The following is a 19,878-nucleotide window of genomic DNA, read 5'->3' on the forward strand; positions in this document are numbered from 1 at the left end:
ATACCTCTTAATATTACCACTCCACTTATAGGTCATTTTCTTTCTAACCACCACAATTTGGTATCAGATAATACTTTTTAGTTAGAAAGGAATTTAAACTTGCCCAGTATTTTTTCATAGTGTATATTCTATAGTATTAGTTTCATTATTTCTCCAAACTGAAATCTTGTGCAATATCAAAATAATAGGCAAGATCAAATTTTTATCAAATGGTGGGGACTAGTGTTTCTAAAATTAATAATAAATATAATTAGAGAAGCTATATGGAAGCCCACTACTTTAGATTGTTTGTTAAGTAAATAAAATAATTCAATTTTTGTTATGATGTATAGGGAAGATCAAGCTCCAACTAGAATTTACGTGCTATCAAGTAAAATCTCTAGTATCAGGAATTGGTTTTCATCTTTTGAGTAGTTGGCAAAAAGGATCCCATAGATACCCCCAAATGTTATAGGCTGTTGTCAGTATGATTGGTTACCTGACAACCTGATGATATGGCCCTATTCCTGAAGACAGAACTTAATATTATTCACCATGGAGAAACTGAGTTTTTCCCTAACAAGTTGGTGTCTTCATCTATACTGATTATCATTAATAGTACTGGAAGTTACTGTGCAAACTCCAGGAGGAGGAAGGAAATCATGAATCTCATACATCTACAAACCCTTTGACCTATACAAGTGACCTGACTTCAAGATTTACTGGTACTTTAATGCAAACATATTATGGGAATAGTCAACACCATTTTTACTGGATTTTAGTCAAATTCCATCAGATAGAACCCACATCTGACACTAATAATGAGGCCAAAACCTGATCCTAGATTGGTCAAGGACTTATGGGGAAATCTATAGCTATTATTATGAAACAGCAATAAAATTAGTTCTGGTGATATATTGCTATATCCATACATCAGGGCATCATTCAACTGTCATCAGAAAAGCTACTATTTTGCAGTAGATTTTAGTTAACACAGAGATTACAAGTGGACAAAGTGCAGAAATAGAGAAACTTGGATCAATCCTTCCAAAACCAGATTATCTTCATAAAACCCATCTACTCATGGCTCTAGGATCTCTGAAGATCAGGAGATGGATAGATTGTAAGTGCCAGAATTGTTGGATAATTCAAGTTCACAGAACATTCTAGACACAAGAAGGCATATAGAATCTCATACAGATGAATAGTATGCACAAGACTCACATGTTAAATGAGACAAAATTTCAGCACAGAAAAAGACAGGTGAACACAAAGTCTCACTCCAAACCAAAAAGCTATATGCAATTGATAGCTTCTAGGAAGGGAAATTAAGTTGTCTCCAGTGGAGTATCACTGGATGTATTAGCTAAATGTGATGGCAGCCCTCATACTCAGGTGCATATGACCAACAAAAATCAGACTCCAGTTAGTGCATCTGGTGGAGTCTATCATTTTATTTTTGTTTGGTTTCATTGTTTTGTTTGTTTTTATTTTTATTTGTGTTTTTGTTTTTACTGAGAGAGGGATAAAGTTGACTGAGTATGATCTGGAAGACATTGCAGAATGGTTAAAATTGTGATAAAAATATATTACATGGAAAAAAACTTAAATCAGTATATAAGAAAAAATTAAAAATACAGAAAAGTCACATTAAAGAAATGATATATTTTAAAACTTGGCTATATTAAAAACTGGGAGACATCTCTGACCAGAAGTTCTCAAATGAAGAAATTAAAATGTCTATGGCTAAGAAATATGTTTAAATTAAAAATGATAATTGAAACTACTTTGAGATATCATCTTACTCAGTCAGAATAGATATCATCCCCCAAATAATCAATAACAAGTGCTTGTGGTAATAATTCTTGGAGAACTTGTGGTGAAAGTGGAACCCTCATGCACTTTTAGTGGGATAGGAAAATCTGAAAATCCATGCATCCATTCTGAAAATCAGTGTAGATAATCTATCACATGGCCCAAATCTAATATTCCTTGGTATTTGTTTAAAGTCCTTAATATCCTAATTCACAAATACTTCCTTGGCCCTGTTTATTACTCTCTGTTTATAATAGATAAGAAAGAAAAGCAACCTAGAAGTCCTTCAACCAATAAATTAGTAATGAAAACATGATACATGTATACAATCGATATCTATTCATGTATGGATAAAAATGAGTTCATGAAATTTTCAGGTAAATTTGTTGAACTAGAAAGAATTATATTGAATGGGTTAACACAGACAAAGAAATACAAATATTAAATGTTCTCTCTTATTTGTGCTTTCTGGCTTTGAACCTGTAGATGCAAGTTTATTAGCTCAAGCAACTGCAGAACCAAGAAAGCAAAATGGGACCAATTGGTAAAGCATCTCTCAATGCTAGAATAGCATGCAGGTATTACAAAGGGAGAAAGGAAATAAACTCATGGGGCTTTTATTGATAAAAGGTCACAGACTGCAATACTGAGTGACAGATTAGAAGGAGTGATAAATACTACCAAGGATGTTTGAAAAGACAGTGATTCTTATCAATTGATATTTATATAAATCACATGTAATATGCATGTTTACCAAGTATTTTAAAAATTTAGGGTTGGGGATTTAGCTCAGTGGTAGAGCACTTGCCTAGCAAGTACAAGGCCCCGGGTTTGCTCCTCAGCTCAAAAAAGATGTTATGCACACCTTTAATCCCAGCACTCAGGAGGCAGAGCCTGGAGGATCTCTGTGAGTTTGAGGCCAGCCTGGGCTACAGAGTGAGTTCTAGGAAAGGCACAAAGCTACGTGGAGAAACTGTCTTGAAAAACCAAAAAATAAATAAATAAAAATAAAATATAAAAAAAAAATAGTGATTATATTCCCCCAAATGACATGGGGGAATATATATATATATATAAACTGCCAATACCATGCATGAGAAACCTCCTCTCAAGTTGATGATCAGGGTAATCCATGGAACTTCCAAAACAGTACCAGCTAATGTAGTCCTTGATTGTCTCACAGAATTTAAAGATTCAACTCCTTTGCTAAAGGCTCAATGCACTTTGGACACAGAAATTGGGGGATTTGAACTGAACCTGACCTGGAACCTCTTTCCTAAAAAGTGCCCTTCAAAAGTGAAAAGCTGCCAAGGGAAAGGACCACTCATTAGACATATCCAGATATGATGTCTGGGAGCCACAACAGTAACTGGACTAGCAAGACATTCACAATGGAGCAATAGTGGAACTTTCATCTTGGAGATTTCAGGGGCTGTCTAATTGGACTTAAAGCACACTCAACAAGAGATAATGCATGTCTGGAACTGCAAACATACACCATCAGTTGAGCATGGAGAGGGCATAGATTCAAGAGGTGAACCTACTGCTGCCAGTTTAGATAGCCAGCATAATTTCTCCCTGTTTTCTCAATACCAATCTTTATACATGTAGGTAAGTACAGTTCTCACCCCTCATTGAAAAAGCTTCTTTCTGCAATATATGGGGACTATCACAAAGTTCCACGAATAATTCACTGTAAAGTACCCAAACCCAGTTGATACATTTGCAATAAATGTAGGGAAAAGGATCTGGCTAAAGGAACCCATCCTGATCCTGGAGCCCAGAACCAGAGAAAGAAACAGTTTCTGTCTGGCACTGAATCAAGAGAAAGAAACACTATGTCCAAACCCAGAACTTAAGAAACATGCCCTGATTCTGAAACCAGGACCAAAAGAACACTCTTGTTCCCTACAGTGAGAGCCATTGAAAGAAATATGCCCTTGATTTAGAATTAGAGTAAAAAAGCTAAGAATATCCAGTGAAAGAAGCATAGTTTGACTCTGAGATCAGAGCCATTTCTGCTACTGGCCAACTAACCAGTGAAATATATCAATCACAGAGCAGGAAATTAAGCACCATGACCCTGGAGCCAAGAACCAGGGAAAGAATCATGATCTGGATCTGGGACATCAGCTAGAGAAAAGAACAATTGCCAGGCGGTGGTGGTATACGCCTTTAATCCCAGCACTTGGGAGGCAGAGCCAGGTGGATCTCTGTGAGTTCAATGCCAGCCTGGGCTACCCAGTGAGTTCTAGGAATGGCCCAAAGCTGCACTGAATAAACCCTGTCTTGAAAAACGAGAGAGCCAGCGAGAGAGAGAGAGAGAGCCAGCGAGAGAGAGAGAGAGAGAGAGAGAGAGAGAGAGAGAGAGAGAGAGAGAGAGAGAGAGAGAGAGAGAGAGAGAGAGAGAGAGAGAGAGAGAGAGCGAAACTATTTATCCATATACCCTGAACTGAGGAAACATTCCCTGACTCTGAAAATGGTGCCAAAAAAAGCACTCTTGGTCCCTAGAATCAGAGTCAGTCAAAGAAATATGCCCTAGCCTTAGAATTAGAGTCAAAAAGCCAAGAAAGGCCAGTAAAAGAAGCACAGTTTGGCTCTGAGATTAGGGCCATCACTGCACCTTACCCACAAAACTAACCAATCACTGAGCAAATAGATAGATAGATAGGTAGATAGATAGAGAGAGACAGAGAGACAGACAGAGAGAGAGAGAGAGAGAGAGAGAGAGAGAGAGAGAGAGAGAGAGAGAGAGAGAAATAGATAATGTAACCAATCTTTGGTTGACTCTACCCCCTCTATCCTGTTAGAGGCGGTTACTCTCCTGGACTCCTCCCTTCCAAATGAATTTCTCACTCAAAATGGTTTTGGGTGTGAAGATATTCATTTACCCTTCCCTGCTGAGCTGTCTTTGTAACTCAAGGCCTGACTCTCCTGAGTAGTCAAAATAACTTCTCTTCCAGAGCTGAGGTGTCTCATTATAGATCCAGGCATCAGAGGTGTCCTAGCAGCTCAAGGTATCTGGGATACCTTCCCCTCCAGGGCTGAGCTGTCCTAAGCAGCTCAAGTTATCTGGGATACCCCAAGGACTGAACTGTCCTAGCAGTTTGAGGTATCCCAGATACCTCACCATCAAGGACTGAGATTTCTCATTGCAGCCTCAGCTGTCAGAGCTGCCCTAGCAACTCAATGTGTCATCTGACTATCCAAATAGTTAGAAGACCTTTCCCCAGAGTTGTACAATCCAATTTACAGGCCAAATCCCTGGATCAAACCTACAGAGTTGCAAAACTTATTTACATTTTGGTGCCAAAAACCAGGACTGAACCCAGAGTTTCAAAACTTATTTACAATGAATCTCTTCTACCTAAGGCTTGGAAAAAAACATGAAAAGGGGATGGAATGCCCTGAGAGCCTGAGGGTATCTGTGGATAGGCTAGCTCCTATAGAAATGACAGAGAAATACACCTATGAACTATCAACAGTATATTTACTCAAATGAAACATCATAATGGCACAAGTTGTTACACAAATAATGATAGCGGAAATTTGACATCTTATCCTAGATGAAAAAGTACATCATGTCAATGACTGCTGGAAGAGAAAGGTAGAATCAGCTGTCTCAGCAGGGAAAATCTCATATTGGTTGTTCTATACCAAATGCTCAACTAAGGATAAATTCACACACCAACAGAATTAAATGGACTCTGTTGGTTATATAAGTGTGTGAACTTTTAACATAGCAGTGAAAATTAAGGGATCATGAATATGGGAAAGGGAGGAAGGCAATGAAAGGAAAATCTAGGGTGAGGATCATACAGTACATTGAAGGCACTATGAGTTTATCAAAAACAATCCCTATTTTAAAAAAATAATTGTACAGGACAAGCTTTTTCAGGACAACATTTTTTATGGTTTCTGTAATTTTTTTGCCCATTTGAATCCATTCTGAATGCTAAAATATATTAGAAATTATTTACAATTAAGCTCTAATTCAATCTCCAATTAACTGTTATTCATTTTCTGGTTTGGGGTCATGACCTCAGGCTCACAATTCTTCAGCATGAGATCACAGTTGCTTAATAGAGCAACCTTTGACTGTTTTCTAAAATCTGTATTTCTTCCTATCAGCAGATCATTTCAGTACAAATTTTTGGATGTTCCTGATTTTTGTTTGCACTATAAATTTTACCTCTCAGCATTTGCTTTAAGCTGAACAGGTGGCCGATGCTGGAATTCTCATAGCACCAACAAAGATCTCTTTGCGGGATGTCAGGCTACTTTTGGTTTGAGGGAATACCTTTCCCTCCTATAGTTTTTAAAAAAGAAATTGTTGAAAAAATTCATAAGTTTGTGATCAGAGATGAAGACACAGTCATACTGAGTTTTCCTAAATCAGGTAAGGAACATCATTGAGAAGGATCCTGAACTTTCTGTGGAAAGTTTGGGCTTTAATCATTATTCGCTTATGTGCTGAATGGAATGCTTTATATATCTCATGTATTTAATGATTTGTGGGCATGGAGAGCTGTATCTGAGAGCATTTCAACTCAGAGGAAGATCTCTAACTTACTTGATGTAGTCTGAGCAATGACAGTGTTTCCTTAAGCAGATTCTGGCATTGGTTTCTCTCTGTGTGGAAGAGAGTGGAAGAGACATACTGATGAGTATAAATAGATGAAATAGCATCAAGCCAAAATGCATGAATGTAAGATTATGTGAAGGAGAGGACCTTGTCAGGTAGAAGAATTACCATGGATCTTCTCCAGGTAGAGGAAAGAGTCTCAAAATTCAAGGAACCAAGAAAAGCATCATGGTCATTTGGGGGAGGAGGTCATTGTGTGGGAAGCAGAAGCAGTAAACATTGTTGAGTATTAGGCTGCTAACATCAAAGGGCAATAACATGGACAAATCCAAGGGCAGTGGACTGTAGGACAAAGATTCCTATAATATCCCAGAGAAGATTGCTACAGAAACATCCACTGAAATGTGAACATATAATTACATATACACGTGTGTATGGTAAATGGGCACAAGGTATTTTATTTATGCTAAGGAGAAGCAGCACTCATACATACAATGCAGCATGGATGCATATTAATGACATTGTATTAAATGAAAGAGGCCAATCTCAAGGACAGAATACATGACTGCTTCCCTGACAAATATCTGGGATAGTTGAATTCACTGAAACAGAATGTAGAATGCTGATGGATCAGGACTGGAAGAGATTTTTCAATAGGCAGGTGGGGTTTACTGAGTAAAGATTCTCATTTTTTTTAGTTGAAGATTTTTGAATGTGCTGGAAAAACATATTTTCTACTTATACCATGTGAATATTGCAAATACCACATGCCTTCGTGCTTAGAAACAGCTGAAATGTAAATTGTATTGTTGTATATTCCTTCTAAGGCTTTTCACAAGTGCTCTCGAAATGAGTGAGAATAACCTTTCCTTCTTATTCAGGAACTAACTGGCTGATTGAGACTGTCTGCTTGATTCAGACCAAGGGGAATCCCAAATGGATCCAATCTGTGCCCATCTGGGACCGCTCACCCTGGATAGAAACTCAAAAAGGATATCCACAATTAATCAATAAGGAAGGACCACGCCTCATGTCCTCCCACCTTCCCTTCCATCTTTTCCCCAAGTCTTTCTTCAGATCCAAGGCCAAGGTCAGTGTCCAGTGGTTGAGAAACCTTTGGACAAATGCTAATTAAACTTATTCTACTGTGTTGAACCATGGATCTCTCCCTGAAATGCTCTTGTATTGATTTGTGAAGGGAAGTTTAAATTCTCATGCACTAGGTAATGCTAATCTGTCCCCTCCTCAGACTATATCAGAGTACAAATATATCAACCACCTCTATGTGTACATGGGTAGATATATAAGAAAAAGTGTAATATCACACAAGAGCATCAGAGATTTTGCATATACAGAATTAGAGTTCAAACTCTAGTGTACAATGGATAATACTGTTTCATTGTCATCAATGTCAATTAGCTAGTTTTAATTCTACATACAGGCCATATAGAATGTGTGAATCATCCAATCACAGTTGCTCATCAGGGAAGCAGCCTGAAAATGCACTAATGCTGTAATCTGGGAGATTGTTCAACCATCATGGCCTATCTGTATCCACTGTGTTTTGCTTGCTGTTTCTAGCTATTCACTGAGATTCTAGCCTCAAAAATCACCAACATTACGGACAGAGGATCCCCTAAAGGAATGAGAGATATCCAGGTTCTGACCTATCATAGCTCATTGTTAATAAGAAAATTTTTTGGAAGTCCCTCCACCTGAGAACCTATAAGTATTTATGCTTAAACTACAAAGAAAAACATAGAAAATAATCTCTCTTGTAACTATCACAATGAAGTTGTAATGATAAACTTATTTGTGTGTCTTATCTAGATTTGGAAAACTTGATTCTGGAGAAATTAAGGCGTAAAAGAGGAATTACATAATAATGTCACAAAGAGTATTGGGATAAAATGTTAATTTCATTTTATTAATTTTTTATTTTTTTCTTCTATTTTGGGGATTATGTTATATTACATACATTATTCCCCCTTTCTCTTCCTCTGTTCATGGCTACAATTATACCCCTCTTTTCTCTTTCTAATTTGTGCTTTGTCATTATTTGTTTTCACATCTGCATATGTATCTACATATTCCTAAGTCCTTTGGTACAATCTGCTTGGTATGTACAATGTTACTTGTATGCATGTTTTCAGGGCTAAGAAATTGGTATTGCGTAACTAGTTGCTATTTTTTTCCTATGGAAGTCTATTTCTTTCCATCTCAGCATTTTTTAAGTGCTCATGTGTAGATGTAACCATCTTGTTAAATAAGAAACACAGAGCCAGTTACAAAGTTAAAAACCAAGAGGTCAGAGCAATACCTGAGATCCTTAGCCTTCACTGCCTCTGGTGTCTTTCCTCTCTGCAAGAGAGCTAATTCTGTGTGTGTTTTCTTTTTATAGATTTTTTGTTCTGCTTTCTCATTGGTTGTAAACCCAGCCACATGACTTTCTCATCACTTCCTGACTCTACAGACCTTCATGTCTTCTATGAATGGTATTGAGATTAAAGGCACATGTCGCCATGCTGGCTGTGTCCTTGAACACACAGAGATCTGCCTTGCTCTGCCTCCCAAGTGCTGGGATTAAAGGCGTGCACCACCACTGCCCAGCTTCTGCTATGGCTTGCTCTGACCCCAAGACAACTTTATCAACATAGAAATAAAATCACATTTTACAAATATAGTATGACCACATTTCCCCTTTTTAATTTTAATAAAAAGAAAAAAGGAAAAAAGTTACAACTAAAATGTCTAGTCCATTTGTATTTGACAATTTCAGAGAAAATAATTCCATTATCTATCCTATTTTGGTAAGTCCAAAATGTACCTGATTCACTTTCTATCCTTAAATTACTAATGGAACTGTCTTATAACATCTTTCAAATATATACACTTACAGCTCTTAATGAGTTTTTCTGAAATCCTTAACAAAGAGAATTATAACTATAGCTATATTGATCTTCTACTCCCTCAGAGACCCAAGAAGGAAATAATACTACCTAAATAAAAAAAATAAAAACAGGAAGTACATGCAAGCAGCTTCCAAAAAAATGTGAGTTGACAGCCACCTGGACAGTCACCTAAGTTTTCTCCACAATATTGGGGCATCATCTTCAGCCTATAGGCTTAGCGTATCTGACAGACTCATTTGTGAACTAGGATGTATACAAGGTCAACAGTGTGACCTCACATTTGGTGAGAGCTGTCCATGTACCAGAAACCCCTGAATTCCATTAGTGTCATGTCATGATTCAGCATTTTAAATTCTGGAAATTGTTGATTTTTTTTAATTCAGCTGTCCATTTTTCTTGGCTGTGTATGTATGGCTTCATCTCAGCATCCTCTTCTTCTCCATATCCTTCTATTAAATGCCAGTCTACTATCAAGAGGGGTGAGCTTAGTTATTCTTCAAGAATAACTGTTTCATCTGCTGTTCCATTGCACAACAGAAGCCATTGGCCCACTCCCTGATCTGCTGCCTTCAAAGAAAAGGGCAGGGTACCTTTGAAGGATTGCAGAGGCCACTCACTTCAGGGATGGTGCCATATTGTCCTGGCTTCAGAAGATGCCTTTTGTTGAAGCCACAACCACACTTGTTTTGGCAAGAATTGGTAGTCCTTTGTTTCATGTCCTGACTGTCCCGTTTATCAGCAGTTGATTTGAGGATACTTTGTTGTCCAGTGGCTAACTTTTGCCACAATGAAAGTTAACTCCATACGCAGTTTCTTCAATGCCCATATTTTCTCTGAAGTATATTGGTACTGCCAGGAGCTGTCATGTCTCATAGTCATAGCAAAAAAGAAAAATTCCTAAGTTATTAAAACATTTTAAATGCCATATTCTGTAGATCTCTGAAGGGTTTGAAGATGACCTGTCTACCTAAAATATATCTGTACGATCTTGAAAACATACCTAATATGACTACACTTTCAATTGTAATGTCTAACTACTAACTTTTATTTCTATATATCCTAATAGTTTGTAATAATATTCAAGGAATAGCAAATTGCATTACATTGTTAAATGAATGGTATAAGTAAAATATCTCGAGCAAGGTTAGAAATACCTGTATGGCATATTCTAACAATCTCTCTCACTCTCTGTATATATATATATATGGATATAGATAAAGATATAGATATAGATATAGATATAGATAGATAGATAGATAGATAGATAGATATGGATATGGATATAGATATAGATAGATAGATAGTTATAGATATAATTTGTATATAATATAAAACAATCCAATCCAATGTAAAGTATTTAAAACTAGTAATTGTCTTCTTCTTTTCTCTCTCTTTTTTTTAAACAATCAACTTAAATCTAATCTCCTTTGCCTAGCCCATTTTCTAACCCTTAACAACAATTTGTAACCAACACTCCTAAACAATGAACACTATCCCAGACCCCAAACCCATAAAAAGACCAAAAAACTACCTGACCCACACCACCCCTTTGGGAATGTGGGCGTCATATTCTTAAAATTGCTACCTGCTGGAAATGGGTGAAAGAATCATTATTCTGAAAAGAAGAATTTTGAGTTAATTGTCAAATTCTAAGAAAGGTAACTATATTCTTTGTTATCCATAATGCCAATGTTCAGGGTGAATCTCAAATCCTTATTCAAGTAGTCTGAAACTGGATCATCTCAGCTAGCCATCTCAGAATTGCTCTAAGTTCTTTATAGTCCAAAGCTGATCTTTAGATGATGTTTGTCAGCTTAGTGATATTATTTTCCACATGGAATTGTCATTGTGGGGTCCCATCTTCTTCCTGGAGATTTTAGTTGATGTTAGGCCTGGCCGTGATTTCCTGCAGAAAACTAAAAAGATACTCGAACACAAAGACATGTATAGGCAGCTAATCGAAGCCTTTTCTCTAGAATTAATTAGTACTCTATATGACCATAATTATCTTAACAACGTTATATATATATATATATATATCCTATAAATTTTTATATAAATTTCACACTTTAAAAAAAGTTTAAAGAATCAGAATAGAATCAAAGAAATCAAAGATTTGAGATTAGTAAAAGAATAGTCCCTTAAGTAATTTGGTTTTTCTCCTGTCCCCTGTCAGAAGATGGCTCTGTCTTCTGGTATGATACAGGGAGTTTGCATATTCCTTTTAAAAACATGCTTGAGTTTAAAGAAGGAGAGAGCCATTCTCCAACTCCAAAGTCAGCTTTAAATTTTAATTGAACTGGGGACTACAAGAAGACCAATAGTGTTAATTTTTTTAGAGAAGAACAGAAACAAACATTTAGGAAGATTTATGAAATTTTGTAGATGATATAGCATTAGGCCATTTAACTCTTTTTCCTGGGACAGATGATTTGTACTTTTTCTTCAGTTGTCTCATTTGTCCAATGTTCTTCAGATTCCGTAGCCTTCATTCTCCTAAAAGACAAAAATAAAACCCCTTCCCCAAGGCTGATTTTGGGGATGTTCCCTTTTGGCAAGTTATATCTGATTAAATGAAAAGGCATGTATTAATGGTATAAGTGAGTTTAAAATGGATGGTCATGTTGGTGATGAACTATCACCTCCTCTAATTAAGAGGTCTCTCTTGTTCAAATCAAACCTTTATCAATTTTGATGGTACCCACAGCTTATCTTCTCCTGCAGAAACAAAAGCAAAACCTCGTCCCAACATAACACATACCCTGGTTTACATTCTGAGGTCAGCACATCCTTGAAGTATATAGGCTGATTTAATTCTGTAGTTTTTTCTATTATCCAATGTCTCTCAGCAACTGTTGTTCCTTTCTCATTAGCACTGAGAAAATTCAAAGTTAATACAGCATTGTATAGTCTTTTTCTGCGAGTTTTTGTTACCTCTTTCTGTTTATTTATCATGTTCTTTAGAGTTCTGTTGGATCTTTCTATAACTTCTTGGCCTGTAGAATTATGTGATATACCTGTAATATGCTTTATATATTAATACACAAAAAAACTGTTTCATTTTAATAGAGACATATGCTGGAGCATTGTCAGTTTTAATGTGTGCAGGTATACCCATGATGGCCATAACTTCTAGCAAATGAGTGATTACAGAATCAGCTTTTTCAGAACTCAAAGCAGTTGCCCATTGAAATCCTGAATAAGTATCAATAGTATGGTGTACATACTTCAGTTTTCCAATTTCCACAAAGTGAAATATGTCCATCTGCCAGATTTCATTCCTCTGAGTACCCTTTGGGTTACATCCTGCTGGTAATGGCATATGATTGTAGAAGGAACAAGTAGGACATTTCTTCACAATTTCCTTGGCTTGTTGCCAGGTTATGGAAAAATCCTTTTTAAACCTTTACTATTGACATGGTGGGTTTTTAAATGAAAATCTGAGGACTCCAGCATATTTCCTATCAATAATTTATCAATCTCATCATTACCTTGTGCTAGAGGGCCTGTCAGACCAGTATGGGATCGGATGTGAATTATATATAAAGGATGACACCGTTCCCTGATTATATCATGTAATTTAATAAATAGTGAAGTTAATTCTGAAGCATCAGGGATAAATTCTGCAGTCTCAATATGTATTACCACTCTTTCAGCATACTGAGAATCAGTAACTATGTTGAGAGTTTCTGAAAAATCCATTAACACCAACAGAATAGCATACAATTCTGATTTTTGAACTGAACAATAAGGACTTTGAACCACTTTACTTAAATTTTCTGATTTGTAACCTTGCTTTCCTTGTTTGTTGGCAACTGTATAAAATGTCCGAACTCTAGATATGGATTTTTCAAGTACAATTTGAGGCAAGATCCAATCAGCTCTCTTTATATCATCAATTCTATTGCTTTTGGGATATTTGCTGCTAATTTCTCCCAAAAAATTACTGCAAGCTCTTTGCCAAGGTTCACTTTCTGTCCATAATTTTTCAACGTCCTCTTTAGTTAAAGGTACAACAATTTCTGCTGGGTCTATTCCTGCTAATTGAAGAAGTCTCAATTTTCCTTTCAAAATTAAGTCAGAGATTTTTTTCACATAAGTTTTTAATTTTTTATTTGGTTTATTTGTTAAAAATAACAATTCCAATACAATATCTTCTCTCTGCATTAATATTCCTGTAGGAGAATGCCTAGAAGGTAAAATAACCAAAATGCAATCAAGCTTTGGATCAATATGATCTACATGTCCTTCAAGTACTTTCTTTTCTACCAAGGTCAATTCTTTCTCAGATTCAGGTGATGATTCTCTTGGGCTATTTAAGTCCTTGTCACCTTCTAAGGTTTTGAACAAATTATTCAGTTCATCATTTTTTACCCCAACAATAGTTCATAGATGAGAAATGTCTCCAAATAATCTTTGAAAGTCATTAAGAGTCTGTAGGAGATCTCTCCTAATTTGCACCTTTCTTGAGGTCTAATTTTTTGTAGTTCTATTTTATATCCTAAATAATTAATAGAATCTCCTCTTTGTATCTTTCCAGGAGCAATTTGTAATCCCCAGCAAGGCAACATTTTCTGTACTTCTTCAAACATTCTTCCTAAAGTATCTGCATTTGAGTCAGCTAGTAAAATATCATCCATATACTGATAAATTATACATTTAGGAAATTTGTTTACATATCACTTCCAAGGGATGTTGTACAAAATATTGGCACAGGGTTGGACTCTTCAACATTCCCTGTGGGAGGACTCTCCATTGAAATCTTTTAACCGGTTGAGAATTATTGTAAGTAGGCACCATGAAAACAAATCATTCTCTGTCTATTTCTTGTAAGGGTATTGAAAAGAAACAGTCTTTTAATAGACAACTATTAGAGACCATCCTTTAGGTAACAGAGTAGGCAAAGGAATTCCAGATTGTAGAGAGCCCATTGGCTGAGTTACTTTGTTAATTGCTCTAAGGTCTGTTACCATTCTCCATTTACCAGATTTCTTTTAAATAACAAATACAGGAGAACTCCATGGGCTAGTAGATTCTTCAATATGCTGAGCATTTAAATGTCCTACCAGCTCTTCTAAAGCCTAGAGTTTCTCTGTTGTTAAAGGCCATTGATGAACATATACAGGCTAGTCTGTTGACCATTTTAAAGGTAGAGCTGTTTGTGTCTTTGGAAGATCATCAATTTTTGTGCCCTGTTCTTGTATAATATGGATGCCGGGTGACCACTCATTAGAATAATGCCTTCTAATATTTCTCTCAGAAACATGTGCTAGTTTGTGATTTATTTCTGAGGTTGGAGGGATGTTAATCTGAGTATTCCATTGTTGTAACAGGTCTCGACCCCTCAAGTTCATAGCTATATTAGCCCCATATGGTTTTAATCTGCTTCTCTGTCCTTCTGGGCCTATACATTCGAGCCATGTTGCACTCTGTTTCACTTGAGATAATGTTCCAATTCCTAATAGTTGCACATTTACCTACTGAAGAGGCCAAGATGGATGCGAAAATTCTGGTGCAATTATGGTCACATCAGCACCTGTGTCTACCCGAACAGACAACAAAACACCATTTATTTTTATTGTTAATTTTCGTCTTTTTTCATTTATAGAAGTTTGCCAAAAATTTTTCTTAATGGTCTCTCCTGAATTTTCTGTTCTCTCTGTCTCAGTTGTTCCATTACTCTGAGTAGCCTGGTTTATTCCAATAGGAATTTGGTTATTTAACTGCTCTGAGTAGGGGTCTCCTCTACAATTGCAGGAAAGGTCTGAACTGGATTCACTGTAGGGGCCTGCCTGAAGCCCATCTGGGAGTTTCCTGAAGACTGAGGCAAAGTATTTCCTTATCTGTCTCTTGTTGATCTACATTCATTGGTCCAGTGTCTTCCCTTACCACACCTTCTACATACTCCAGGAGGAAGGGTCATTCTGTTGTCATTGTTCCTTGAAGAAACATTGTTTCTAGAAGTGCCCTGTTTACAGTTACTTTTCAAATGTCCTTGCTTTCCACATCCAAAACATCTGACATTCCTCAAACCTCTTGAAATTGCTTCTCCTACCCACATATTATCATGATCATGAGCCTCAACATAAACCGTGTCTCTCATCCAATTTTCCAAGGGTGCAGATCTCGCCTTTAACAGCCTGATTATTCTCTTGCATGCTGCATTTGCATTCTCAAAAGCCAAAGATTCAATTATTATCTGGCTAGTTTCTGAATTTGGGACAATTCTCTTTACTGCTGAAGTCAGTCTTTGTAAGAAATCTGTGAAAGATTCTTTTGGGCCCTGTATAACCTTTGTAAATGACTCAGTTTTCTTTCCTGGTTCTACAACTTTGTCCCATGCATTCAAGTCTGCCATTCAACATAGAATTAGAGTTTGGGTATCATATACACATTGTGTTTGTACTGCAGCATATTGGCCTTCTCCAACAAGCTGCTCCTGGAATATTGTATACCTTAATCCCTACTTTGTTTTGCTATGTTTTTAGATTCCTCTTCGAACCACATTTGCCACTGGAACTGTTGTCCGGGTTCCAGAACAGTCTTTGCCAGCTCCCGCCAGTCCTGTGGTATAATCCTATTATAAGTTGACCGAGTTTAACATTTGTTTTACATATGGAGAATGCATGCCATAAGATACTATTGCTTCCTTAAACCTTCGTAAGTCTAACATTTCAACTGGAGTCCAAATATTTTGTGTATTCACTTGACCAGATAGCTGTTTTATGGTTACCAGATAAATTAAGGGTGATTGTGTGAAAACAGGCTTTCTTTCTGTAATCTTATAATCCAATCCTGAAACAACTTCACTGTTAATTCCTTCAGTCTGAATCTGGATTTCGATATAATTCATTTTAACAGGTTTAACAAGTTTCTCTAAAATTTTTATCCTGGCACTTAAATTGACTATCTTTTTAAATAGTAAAATAAGGATAAGAAGAAGATTAATGTACATAATTCAATCAACATTAATCTTCTCATATAGTTGTTCCATTGTCAGACTGCCTAAAATTTCAAACAAAGCCCAATTTTCTTCCAATGTACACATAAAACCCATTTTTTTTAATATGGAAAAAAATCTCTTTAAAATAGTTTCCTTTAAAATATCTGATATAATTGGCTTACCAATTCTGTGTAGAACAGTAGAAAACCAAAGGAATTTCATCACAGCTACCTAGCATCTGAGGTGGGAATCCAGAGAGAGAGAAAGAGCAAGAAAGCAAGAAAGCGTAGCTAGGTTCTGACTAAAAGCTTGAATCCAATCATGTGTTCCCACTTGAGCCAAGTTGAGGCTGGGCTCTAGCTTCCTTGACTGTCCATGTGCCTGGCGTTTCAGCCAAAAGCAGCCTATCTGCAGTTGCTTGTAGCTACTGCTATTAGCAGTAGCTCCTGCAGGCCAGAGTTGTTCCTGGCACAGGCTTTTTAAGCAAGTAACTCCAGCTGCAGTGGTAACTGCTTGTAGCTAAGGTAGGTTGCACCTGAGTACTAAGCTGAGCTAGGCCCAAGCTAGGGTGCTGGGCCTGCCCAGGCAGGAATACGGACCCCCTGCCAAGCCAAGTGGTTTTTTAATGAATTCTTGCCACTTTGGGCACCAAACGCAGATGTAACAGTCTTGTTAAATAAGAAACACAGAGCAAGATGCAGAGTTAAAAACCAAGAGGTCAGAGTAATAACTGAGAGTCTTAGCCTTCACTGCCTCTGCTGTCTTTCCTCTCTGCAAGAGAGCTAATTCTGTGTGTATTTTCTTTTAATAGACTTTCTGTTCTGCTTTCTCATTGGTTGTAAACTCATCCACATGACCTCCTCATCACTTCCTGTCTGTACAGACCTTCATGTCTTCTATGGTTGGCTGTGTCCTTGAACACACAGAAATCTCTCTAGCTTTGCCTATCAAATGCTGGGATTAAAGGCATGCACCACCACCACCTAGCTTCTGCTATGGTTTGGTCTGACCCCCAGGCAACTTAACATACAAATAAAATCACATTTTACAAATATAGTATCACATTCATGGGTCTTTGTGTTTACTGTTTTGCAATGTAACATTAGCATTAAACTCTATATCATGATTCTATTGAGAATTTTCTTTCATAGTTACAATGACAAAAACCAGTTAGTTTGTCATTTTCAGAGAGATTTAGCATATTATTCATTATTCTCTGTTTATAAGACATTCTTTCACAGTGGATGGATATTCTTTCACACTGTAAGATATTGATCTTTGCAAGTACTGAATCATACTTGTCTTTTTCTTGTTGATGACCCTTTTTTTTTACAGATTTAGTGACCTCAGTCATTTTCCTGTTACAATTTGTAATCCAAATAAAATTATTAAAGATTCTGATAAATATAGATATTTTGTACTTCTGTTCATATTTTGTTCAAATTAAAAAAATAAATGTTTTTGGAAACCTCACTGATACTTGATTGACAATTCATGTAAAATATGCTGGATAAAACTGGTTTGTGACTATACTGACCTTCATTTATATATTTTTTAATTTAAGGTGATCTATGTCATCAGAAATCCCAGAGATGTTCTTGTATCTGCTCATTTTTTCCATCGCAGCAGAAATCATATTGATAATCCAGAGTCACTAGGAACTTACTTTGAATGCTTCCTCAAAGGAAATGGTGAGTGTCCTGTTAAATATAGGTGTTGAGGCAGGTTCAGTTACATTTATGAAGACAAGGTGTGATGTAGCGTAAGCTGTCCTTGACTTCTCTGTACAGACAGGGATTGCCTTGAAGGTCTGCTCCTCACTCCTGTCCCTCATGATTTCCAGGACTCTAAGCACTTATTTTTATATTCTGTTTATTTAATGATGGGCTGCACCCTAATGTCATTTATGTAATCTAACTTGGTTATATCTCAAGCCTGTAGTATATTCTGTAATTTCCTCTTAGCTCCATCTTATTCCTCTACACTCTACCAATCTATTGATCCAAGGATCATTACTATTACAAACCTAATTGTGAAGTCTTCTAGTTCTCACAAGCCACTGCCTAATGACACAGCTACAGCTTTACCCATGACATACCATCTTGGCAATATTTGGAGTATCTAGTCTTTCCAGTACTAATGAAGATGTCACAGCTTGTGCTTAGCAGAAAAACAGTAATAGCACAAGACCAGGACCTATTCCCTCCATGGCATGGATATTTGACCATGTTGACTGCATCAGATGTGAACTCTTCTCAACCAGAAAATGATTGGTTATTCTGATACCACAATTGCCAATATTACACTAGCAGGTATATGTTATATGGATGGTTGAAATATAGATATTAATATCCATAGCAGAGTAATATTATTGACAAGAATCTCCCACTAGAAGCCTACATAAAACCTTCAGTTACAATGAGAGCTATTCAGGAGAAAGGCATTTTCTAGTTCATTCTCAATTTTCTTTTCTTATGTTGTGTGACAAGACTATGAGATTATCTTTGAAAATAGAGTCTTATCCAGGCAGTGGTGGTACAGAGCTTTAATCCCAACACTCAGGAGTTAGAGCCAGGTAGATCTCTCTGAGTGCAAGGCCAGTGTTGTCTACACAGTGAGATCCAGGACAAGAACCAAAATTACACAGAGAAATTGTTTCTTGAAAAGCCAAAAACAAACAAACAAAGAAAAAAAAAGAAAGAAATAGGGTCCTACCAACTTAGAGTGTTATCCACAGAAATAAAATTAATAATCTTGAAATTATTATGGATGGTTGGATGCTCACTCTTAAATGCAACAAAACAGAATTGCCACTAATGCTCAGGCATCATTGCAGAAGAGGGAGTGGATAGAATGTAGAAGCTGGACAAGAGAAAGTGTAGGGCTGGAAAACGCAGACATGTTAGCATGATAGAACAAGTGTACTCATGATCTTAAAGCAACTGAAGTTCCTCCAAAGATCCTGCACAAGACTAACCCAAAAATGAGGCATCATGGACTGAGTAGGATACTCATGAGACACCACAAGTCCATAATGAAATTATGAATACTCAATGATTCTGGGTTGTAGGAAGTCACTGTCTTCAGTTGTGTCCCTAGTGTGGTGCCACCTAGGTTTCCATTGGTAGTCCAAAACCCACATTCCCACAGAACATAATAACCATGGTTAAATTGAATGGGTCACTAATAAAGAGACATGAAAGCTATAAAAGTGATCTGTAGGGAATTGGGGTTACTAAATGTGAGAGGGGATCAAGGAGGGCAAAGGGTTTCAATAAGCAGAATATAATTTACACATTTGAAATTTCTGAAGAACAAATTCAATAAATTCATGCAAAATCACAAACAATTCCAGATAATCAAAGCAATCATGGGGAAAAATAGTACCTTATTACAAGTTATACTTCAGATAGAGTAATGAAAACAGCATAGCACTGACACAAAACAAACATGGGGATTAACTGAATAGAAAACCAAGACATAAGTTCACACAACTGCAGGCACTGTAGTTTTGACAAAACATTGGAAACACGCATTGGAAGAAGATGGTATCTTTAGTACATGGTAATTTGGAAACTAGATTGCAATGTGTATAAGAATGAATTTATATCCCAATCCTTCATCACACACACACACACACACAC

General features: G+C 36.7%; 1 protein-coding gene across 1 annotated transcript; it reads left to right on the plus strand.

The window, feature by feature from the left end:
* Nucleotides 1-6,063: 6,063 nt before the first annotated feature.
* On the plus strand, nt 6,064-17,925 carry LOC118575068 (bile salt sulfotransferase 1-like; the record flags this gene model as incomplete). Its single annotated transcript, XM_036175771.1, has 3 exons — nt 6,064-6,193; nt 7,261-7,469; nt 17,799-17,925. Coding segments are annotated over exons 1-3 (466 nt in total), but the record flags the coding sequence as incomplete, so codon positions are not given.
* Between the last annotated feature and the right edge of the window lie 1,953 nt (nt 17,926-19,878).

The sequence above is a fragment of the Onychomys torridus genome, unplaced genomic scaffold (assembly GCF_903995425.1).
Source record: "Onychomys torridus unplaced genomic scaffold, mOncTor1.1, whole genome shotgun sequence".
NCBI classification, from domain to species: domain Eukaryota; kingdom Metazoa; phylum Chordata; class Mammalia; order Rodentia; family Cricetidae; genus Onychomys; species Onychomys torridus.